The sequence below is a fragment of the Etheostoma spectabile genome, chromosome 3 (assembly GCF_008692095.1).
Source record: "Etheostoma spectabile isolate EspeVRDwgs_2016 chromosome 3, UIUC_Espe_1.0, whole genome shotgun sequence".
In the NCBI taxonomy this organism is placed as follows: Eukaryota; Metazoa; Chordata; class Actinopteri; order Perciformes; family Percidae; genus Etheostoma; species Etheostoma spectabile.
This window is the reverse complement of record NC_045735.1, coordinates 1226574-1236155: the sequence shown is the minus strand read 5'-3', so window position 1 is coordinate 1236155 and position 9582 is coordinate 1226574. Positions and strand designations below refer to the sequence as shown.

General features: G+C 41.6%; 1 protein-coding gene across 1 annotated transcript in view; it reads left to right on the top strand.

Annotated features, from left to right (window-relative positions):
• Positions 1-4212, top strand: part of sae1 (SUMO1 activating enzyme subunit 1) — an 18742-nt gene extending 14530 nt beyond the window's left edge. Inside the window, exons 8-9 of the mRNA XM_032512077.1 lie at positions 1944-2013; positions 3949-4212. Coding sequence (XP_032367968.1) covers positions 1944-2013; positions 3949-4041 — 163 coding nt within the window. The 3' untranslated portion in view covers positions 4042-4212. The remainder of the gene's footprint in view (positions 1-1943; positions 2014-3948) is intronic.
• The last annotated feature ends 5370 nt before the right edge of the window (positions 4213-9582 follow it).

Genomic DNA, 9582 nt, shown 5'->3' with positions numbered 1-9582 from the left:
AATGAAGAGTGGAAATAACAAAAATAGAAAAAATAGTAGTTTGTAGCAGTTCTCTTCTCTTTTCTGTTTCTTTGACAACTTAGTCAAGGCAACAGGCAGGCGCATCTTGCTTAGGCGGCCGCTTTACCTGCAAAGTGCTGCGGGGAACCGTGCTGGTGGATGAATCTTGAAAGACGGACCAGTCGGTACAGTCAAAACAGCCCTGTTGGGCCAAAGTGCTCTCCTCGTTCCACACCTGGACCACATGTGCCTGCATTTTGTCACTATGCAACAGGTCCTTATGTGGGTTAAAGACGCACCACGTTATGGTCAGAAACTCCTATAGGGGGACCTGCAGCAGACTTATAGACTACCCTTGATAGAGCCGTAGCAGAGATCCAATATTCTGTTCCCCCGAGTGGGGCAGGTGGCGTACTGGGTGAAACTGCTCCGCGACCTTTTACAGTTGACTTGATTGACCAAGAAAGAAGCACGGGGCATCGGGAGAGATAGATTGTAGTCTACTGAAAAGATGACATCAGAAGCGGTTTTGTTGTCCACTCTTGGCTGAATGTACAATACTGTAAGAAATATTTTGGGGAGTTCCCTAGGCAGATAGAAAGGTCTACCAGACACCGACAGCAGCTCGATGTCCGGTGAGCAAATCCGTTGGCACACAGTGGCGCCATTGCACCACTTAGGGTTGATGTACAGGCAAACACCCGGCCGTGCCGCTTATCTGTCACCCCTGGGTCACGTTCCAGACTGTGTGCAACACAGTGATGAAAGGGTATTGAACGCAAAACGCTGAAGCAAGATTCAGTAACGCTTACCCACCTACGACACCCATAACACCAAAATGTCTTGTTGGAAGTGTCCTTGAGTTTAAATTGATATACGTTTATCGTGGTTCTTTAATTAGCTGTGGCCCAATACCAGTGGTGTGAACAGATGTTGGTTTATTTATTAAGAAAAACAAGTAAATCAATAAATACACATACATGTATGACTTTCTGTTGAGACCTAAAGGCAAATTGATCCCTAAACACAGTGATCCCGCGGATCCTTAAAACGTCTTAAAAAACCATTGAATTCAATAATTGACAAAAAGGTGCGTTAAAGGTGCCTTGCCACACAAAACCGTTTTTTTCTTGCATTTTTTGAAGTGTGTGTGTGTGTGTGTGTGTGTGTGTGTGTGTGTGTGTGTGTGTGTGTGTGGTGTGGTGTGTGGTGTGTGGTGTGTGTTGTGTGTGTGTGTGTGTGGGTGTGTGTGTGGTGTGTGTGGTGTGTGCGGTGTGTGTGCGGTGTGTGCGTGCGTGTGTGCGCGAAAATGAACTGCTACCTCCTCTGTCAGCTCTAGACACTGAAAAGAAATAAGAGGAGAAATCAGGCCAATTAGAAAAGCTGGTCAGTCTGACGTCATGTTGTCTGAGCTCATTACTATTCATGAGCTTGCCCAGTTGTGCTAGGTAAAGGATGCTGATACCCAGGCTCTCATTGGCTAGCTGTTAGCCAATCAGAGTCAATGAGGCTTTCTAAACCACGCTAGAATGGCTTGAAACAAGGTAACCAAGGCGGGGGTTTTTTCCACAAAAAATGTTACAGAATCCATGGTAGAACTTCAGACGCTACCATAAAGTAATGAAACACATGTGACAGGGCACTTTAACATCACGCAGATCCAGATAGCGGAACAAACAACACTCTGTCACTGTATGCTGGAGGACATGGAGAAGTGCAAATTGAACCCATTTGACTATCTAACCAAGATTTTGCGGCAAGTCTGAAGGCAATGTGATACGATACTTGGTGTATTTTATGCAAAATGTTTTTCAAACTTAGCACAATGGGAGTCAGTGGACTGGTTGGTGAAGTCGGTATTTCTTGTTTACATTTACCTTTCTCAGTTTTCAGTTCACATCACTCTTACCATTTAATCACGGTGGTACATGTTTTGTCCTCAGCTACTGCTTCTCTGAGATGTCTCCAGTGTGCGCCGTCGTGGGAGGAGTTCTGGGACAGGAAGTCGTCAAGGTAAGCATGTAAAATAAAGCTTTTCTGTAAACGTATACAATCATATAGGAGCTTCATAACTCCAGGAAACAATAAGCAAGTGATGGAGACGGCCATTCCGGTGTGTGCAAGGGAGTCAGTCCGCCGACAGGTGGCCACTCCGCTGGCTTCTGGCTCAGCTTCATGATGACACCAGCGACTCGGCTCTGTGTAGAAGGGATTTTCACTGTGACCACAATGAAACTCAGTGTGACGCTCTGGCAGCAGCGTCTCAAAAGGGGAAATGATTTACAAAGCTGAAAGACATAATAAACACATTGATGTTTCGGCATGTAAGAACACAACAGGGGTCTTCAGAGGGAAATCCAGTGGAAAACGTATGACTGAACAGTTCCATTCACATCATTTGTACATAGTATTCCCTCAGAATAGAGATTAGAGCCTCACCAATATGGGTATTTGGTGATATTTGATATCCAGTCACAGATCAGTCATCGCTTCCTTAGTTATTACGTAGTTTCACCATGAATTCTTAAATTGACAAGATCTTGATTCGGTGCCATTTTTTTAGAGTTCAGCCAACAATTCTTAAAATATAAAATCTTTAAATTGGATATTGATGTTCAGCTGGAAGTGTAAGTTTCTTCAGATGGGATTGAGAGTCAGTATGGTGGCGGTGGTCTTTAAGATTCATCTCACAGTCAACTCTGTAGAGACACTGAGCTGATGAGAAAGCTGAGCAGTTTTTTTTCTGAGCTGTGTGCATGCTGACCTGAGGCTGAGGTTAACAGGAGTTCAGGTGTGTGTGTGTGTGCGTGTGCGTGTGCGCGTGCGCGTGCGTGCGTGTGCGTGTGCTAAATGTGTTGGGACAAGGCTGACTGCCGTCTCGATGATGAAACCCACTGCAACCGGCCGGCCGAGGTCTCGCTGGGTGAATCTTGATTAATTTTATTCGCCCACAGAAAATGGAGCTCACCTTATGAGCTGAACTTGAAGTGAGATAGGCGGGGCTGTGTGTGTCTGTGTGCCCCAACAACACTGGAAAACTGGCATTAAAATGGTTCTTTCTATTCATACTTGATGCATTGAAACTTTCACTTAGTTTACAATTTTACCTGCCTTGTAGCGTTCTGACTGATTACTTCATTACTATGTAAACAACCTTGTGTTATCCTGATGTCTTCTTCCAAATGTATAATTCATTTTGCCCCAGAAGAAGAAGGGCAAAACCAGTTAGTCAAAGTCCCCACAGTGTTGCATGATGGGAGACTATTGTCAGGACTTTTAATCTGTTTTCCAGTCCAGAAAAGTCACGTTCGATTGTTATTGAAGCACAGCGTTGCAACGTGGCTCCAAATGTTTAGTTGTTGTGTTTTTCTTTGGGCCTTCTGCAGTCTACTCTGTGGTTAGACTGAAGAGGTTCATACAGGATGTACCAGTCCCTAGTCTGTTCAGCTGATGTTCCAACTCTGCTAACCTTAGACTAACCTTCTGTCTCTGCTAGATGTTAATTCCTGCTTGTTATAGGCTGCATTATTGAGCACTTGCCACTGAAACAGGAAGCCGGTCCTATTTAACGCTGCACACATGTTGATGCTAAGCTTCCAGTTTCTTTAACCAATGACTGCTGATTTCTTCTTATTCAACTGGTCTTTGTCTCTTTCAGTTGTCAGTCTGGTTAAACCATTATTCAGCGTTTTGTTGCCCATGTACAAAACTAAATAACATGTCATTTGTAAAGAGGACTTTCTACAACATAAATGCCCAACAAACATATAGCAGTCCTCCCAGATTGGACCCAATCAAGTTTTTGTGGCAAACTTTTGAACAGCAGAGTATACTGTCACAATATGTCCTTTAAGTTCTCTCTCTCTCTCTCTCTCTCTCTCTCTCTCTCTCTCTCTCTCTCTCTCTCTCTCTCTCTCTCTCTCTCTCTCTCTCTGTCTTTCCATTCAGGCTCTCTCCCAAAGAGACACTCCACACCGAAACTTCTTCTTCTTCGATGGTCGTAAAGGCAGCGGCGTGGTCGACTACTTTGGACCAAACTAAACAGTTTTACACACAAAAGCAAGTCCAGCAAACTTCTGTCTTTTCCTTGGTTTGTTCCGTCAGATTATTTATATCAGTCTGTGCTCCACTAAGCATAAAATAAGTCCGTTTATTTTTTTGGCATTTTTTTGGCAAGTACCCAGTGATATTTTTTTTTTATTTTTTATTTTTTTTTACATTTGCTAATAAAATATTGTTTAGAAAAATAATTCTGCTTCAGGTCTCTGGATTTATTAAATAACAGTCATGTTTTTTTTATGCCTGTATATCAGCATTTGGCAATGAATATCTACCATGTGTAGTCACACATTTTTGCCAAGATTGTGCTGCATTCATGTGCTGCTGGGGGAATTTTTAAAGCCACAACTTACTTTTGCCATAATGTTGCATCAGCATGCCATTTTCTCTAAAAAAAATCAAAACCCAAACATAAGTCAAAACTATTACAGAAGGATTATACTTTAATTCAGTAATAAAGGGGATTGTTTGGATCTTTTGAAGTGTGTTTATATGAGTTACTTCATCCATAGTCGGTGTGTTATCTACAGTAGACGGGGGTCGGTACGCCCCCAGTTTGGAGAAGCAGACAGGTGTACCGACACGGAAGCTAAGCTGTGTAATAACATTGGTAGCCTAAAACGGCGACCTGAGGGCAGCAGATTAAACTCCCAGAAGAGTGGGTGATCTGGGCAATTTAAAATTTGGTAAGCTAATGTATTTTAGACCCCTAAAAAAAATTGATATCAGTCTAAATGTACACTATATTTAGAATTTCACAGCTTTTCGTTGCCATCCGCCCTGTTTAGGTTTACGCGGGGAGGAACTGAAGCCGTTCTTGCCAAATCCACCAGACTCCTTTTCAACATTGTATAATTTAAAGACACATTTTCCATAATCAAATGGAAAATAACACGTGTTTTTACACAGATTTCACGGGAGTTGCTGGTCTACCGCTGCCTTGATCAGTTAGTTTGTTAGTTTCAAAGTCACACAAAAACGCGCAAAGTAACCGACTGTGTCAGCGGTAATTTAACCTGTTAAATTACTGTTTTGAAATGTCATGGTGGATAAAAGGAAATCTGTGTAAAAACACGTGTCATTTTCTATTTGATGCAGAGGTGCACCCATGAAACATGGAGGTCTTTAAATTATACAATGTTGAAAGTAAATTTTTGTTAGATTACACTTTATTCATCCCACAACGGGGACATTTTGTTATTATAGAAGCAGCATTTTCTTCAATAACAGCAAAAAACAAAAACACACAAACAAGTAAACACACAAGAAATACAGGCAAACAATAGACAATGATTATACGGTAGACTGAAAGTAAGCAAAATGGCGTCAAATAATGGTATTTTAAAGTGCGGTTGCCATGATACAAGAAACAGTATTGCAGTGTAAGTGACGTTAAAATTAAATCGAATGTGTAATTAGAGTAATGGAGCAATTAAATTAGATGTGTTAAGAATCTCTGTTGTAATACAATAAATCAGTGAGGTGGACGTATGTGCAGTCGGGCAGTATCCAGAGGCTGAAGGGGAAAAGACAGCAAGTCTAATGATTCTTCTTGTTTGGTTATAACCTCTCACCGCTTGACTCACACAAACATACGTGGCTGTGACGACGCAGCATTCAAATGAGCCTCAAGGAATTTCCTGTCCTCTTTGTTCAGAGTATAACAGAAGCAAAAACAACGACGGTCAGAGCATTACAGGGGGAAAACCAGCAGCGCGGTTCTGCGTCTAACCTTGTCCCCTAGGAGTGGCGTTGCAGGAACCTGTTCTTCCTGCCAGACCTGTGACACCTGAACGGGAGACACGTGTCTGACTGTAGATGAAACAAATGCCACTTATCTGGATGCAGTTTAACCTCTGCACCCACAAAAGCAGTGGGGCAACTGAGTCATTCTGTTTTTAGTTACTTTATCTTTTATTTTTTTGTTATAAACTGGGATTGCTAACGATGGCTAACCTGGCTATAGCTAATGAAAACAATGAAAGTCCAAAATAATAATATTAATCTATAAATAGAACGCAGTCAACTCGAGGATGACGTCGTACCCAGCTTCGGCTAAAATGTCTAAAACAACCTTTGAAAATACACGTTCCACCAAAACAAGTTCCTTCCTGACACTATTTAGCAGCAGCACCGTGTGGAGCTTAGTGTCGCCCATGACGACTGTGATTGGTTTAAAAAACAAAAAAAACCAATAAACCAGAGCATGTTTTTCTCCCTTGTCGGGGGATTTATATTGGCAGCAACATATATTTATTAATAGGAAAATAAATAACGCAAACTGACTTCTGAGTAATAATTTGCATTATTTATTTTTATTTTTTGTGAGCAATTTAATATTTTATATATTTAAGAAACACAAACCGTGACAAACAATACACCGAGACGGAGAACGCGTCCCGGGGCTAAAACAAATCAAATAAATATATAATAAATAAAATAAAAAGAGAGGAAAGATGGAAGGGAGGGAGACAAAACAACACATGCAGAAACAGACACACACACACACACACACACACACACACACACACACACACACACACACACAGACAGACACAAGACAAGTTAGAGGCCCACAGAGTCAGCAATGTTGTAATTTATTTTCATATTAATAAATATCTCTTGCTTTGTGTTTGTCTGTTTCTGCATGTGTTGTTTTTTCTCTCTCCCTCTCTCCCTTCCAGCTTTCCTCTCTGGGTTTTTTTGGCTCGGGGACACGTTCCATGTCTCGCTGTATTGTTTGTGATTGTCCGTATCATACACTGGATTTTAAGTTCAACACACTACACAATTTGAAGCAACACAAGTATACTTTTGAGTGGTGTTTACCTCCTGAGAGGAGCTGTTAGGCAGCACAAGGGTGCCACTGCTCTTTTCCTGGGATTAGGAAAGAAGATTAATTACGGAACATCCCTTTAAGCTCATTCTGCCCTGTTAATTAAACCTAAACTCTTATCTGCCAACACACACATTCAATGCACTCTACATGCTGACTCTGCTATACTTATTTCTCTCGTTTTCCTCTCCTCTTTCTTACATGTCCTCTCTGTCTTCATTCACTCTCTTTCTCTCTCTCTCTCACACACACACACAAAAAAAATCCCAGCCCAGTGCTCCTGCTGTGTGGTCACTCTCTCCACTTAGCAGCAAAGACCAAGTGCCTGTTGTTGCATCCAATCAGATCCCAGATTTTGCTCTGAGAGCTGCATGATTGGCTCATTCTGCAGAGGAGTTTAAGTGAGGATATCTAGTCCCAATGCTGCCTGTTGACTCAGTAACAGGCAAGTGTGTGTGTGTGTGTGTGTGTGTGGGGTGGGGGTGTTGCCAGGAGGTCCTTCCTCTTTCTTAAAACTCATTCTTGCCTTTGCTTATATATGTAAATATAAGTAGGGCTGCAACAGTTGTTTTGAATATTGATTAACCTTCCAAATTTGATCAATTCAATGAATAATGATTTTATCAATAAAGTGTAAAAATATTGTAAATGTTGGGGTGGGGGGTGGGGGGGTCTCTGTAAAAACTAGACACATCTGTAAAGTGTCCTGAGAATTGAATTATAAATGTGTAATAATGGCAGCGGAACATACATTTATTTATATGAAAAACTTAGAAGTAAGAAGTTATTTATATGAAAATTATTACTTAGAAGTAACAGATAAGGCTCATCAGAGAACATTTCATGTGTCGTTCTTAATTTCCAAACACACATTGTTTTAAAATTTACTGTTTATTTTTATAAAAAAGACAAAATCAATCAATAGTGATAAAAAAAACAATAATGCTATACATTCCTGCTGTATTTATGAGATGATGTGTGTCAGAAGAATGAATAAACGTGTGTGACAACACTGTATCTACGGTGGAATACGGCGGGTTATTTAAGGCATCAAAACACATTCTGGAGTATTTTGAAGCACATCTTGCAGATTTTCATTGTTAGAACCATCAGTGCTGAGGTGTGTGTGGTGTGGTCGATGGTTGTGACTGTGTGTGTGTGGTGTGTGTGTCGGTGCTGTGTGTGTGTGCTGAGTATGTGTGCGTCGGTGTGTGTGTGTGTGGTGGTCTGTCTGTGTGTCTGTCTGTGTGGTCTGTGTGTCTGTGTGTGCTGTGGGTGTCTGTGTTGTTTGCTGTGTTGTCCTGTCTGTCTGAGTGTGTGTGTGTGTGTGTGTCTGTGTGTGCTCTTGTCTGTTGTGTGTGTGGTGTGTGTGTGTGTGTGTGTGTGTGTGTGTGTGTGGTGCCTGTGTGGGCTGTCTGTGTCTGTGTGTGTCTCTGTCTGTCAGTCAGTCAGTCAGTCAGTCAGTCAGTCAGTCAGTCAGTCAGTCAGTAGCAAGGTCGTGACCTCATGTCTGTTAATCCGTGCCGCTCTCCAGATGTGACGGAGGCCACAGCGGTGTCACGCGCGGCCAGAGGGCGGCTTCTCCAACCCCGAGAGCCACTAACATCTGTAAACATCTTCTAGGAGCTGCTGGCCGGCGACATCCCAAAATGACATTTCCACTGTGTAAAGTTCATCCCCAAGCAAATAAAGTCATCATGTTCTCGAGGTAGTCCTCCAAACCCTACAACCATATAGATTATATATTCTCTAATGCAGGGGTGTCAAACTCAACTTCACAAAGGGCAATCACATCCAGGGCCACACATGTTGAGTTGACATGCTTTTATTTAAGGGGAAAAACTCAAATATTTGACTGGATTATTGCACGTCTCATGTAGCCTTCTCACTTACAGTTACAAGAAAGTTGGCAAAAAAGTTACTTAGTTCCAGAAAAAAGCACCAAAAAGGCTGAAAAAAAAATCAAAAATGTCTAAAAAAGTGCCAAAAGTGCTTAAAGTATCAAAAAAGTGACAAAAACGTTGGGAAAAGTTTGGAAAATGTGCCAAATACGTAGGGAAAGCGACAAAAAGTTCGGAACAAAAACTAGATGGGCCTAAATTTATTGTGAACCTAAATTGATATGTGGACCGGATCAACATCCGCAAGGGGCCGTATTTGGCCCTCGGGCCTTGAGTTTGACCCTAATGCGACCCACCCACGGGAGCGTTTCATAAATTACCACCCCTAGTGGAAGCAGGAAATACGACCTAACACGACCGTTAACGCTGTGAAACAGCTGCAGTTTGGTTAGGTTTATGCACTTTAACTAGCTTTAACTGTTAATAGTTTTATATTTTATCAAACAAAATTGAAATATTAGTTCTAATAATATAGACAGACAAATGTCTGTCATGTATGTCAACACACACTACATCTACTGCATCTAATGTTAGACATTAAACACCAGACTGAATGAAGTGAATTGTAGTTCTCCTTATCTTTATTGTATAAAAAAGGGAGAAAAAAAACGTACAAAATTCATGTAGAAAGTTGACAATAGAAAAAAAGCTTGAAAAACAGCAACTGCATGTGAGTGAGACAGAGCATCGTTGGTGGGAGGGAGGCGAGCCCTGAACCCGGGCTGCATAACTTCACTATGTGACGACAGCAAACGTGGCTAAAAGCACAGCTAGCAACCGATCTAA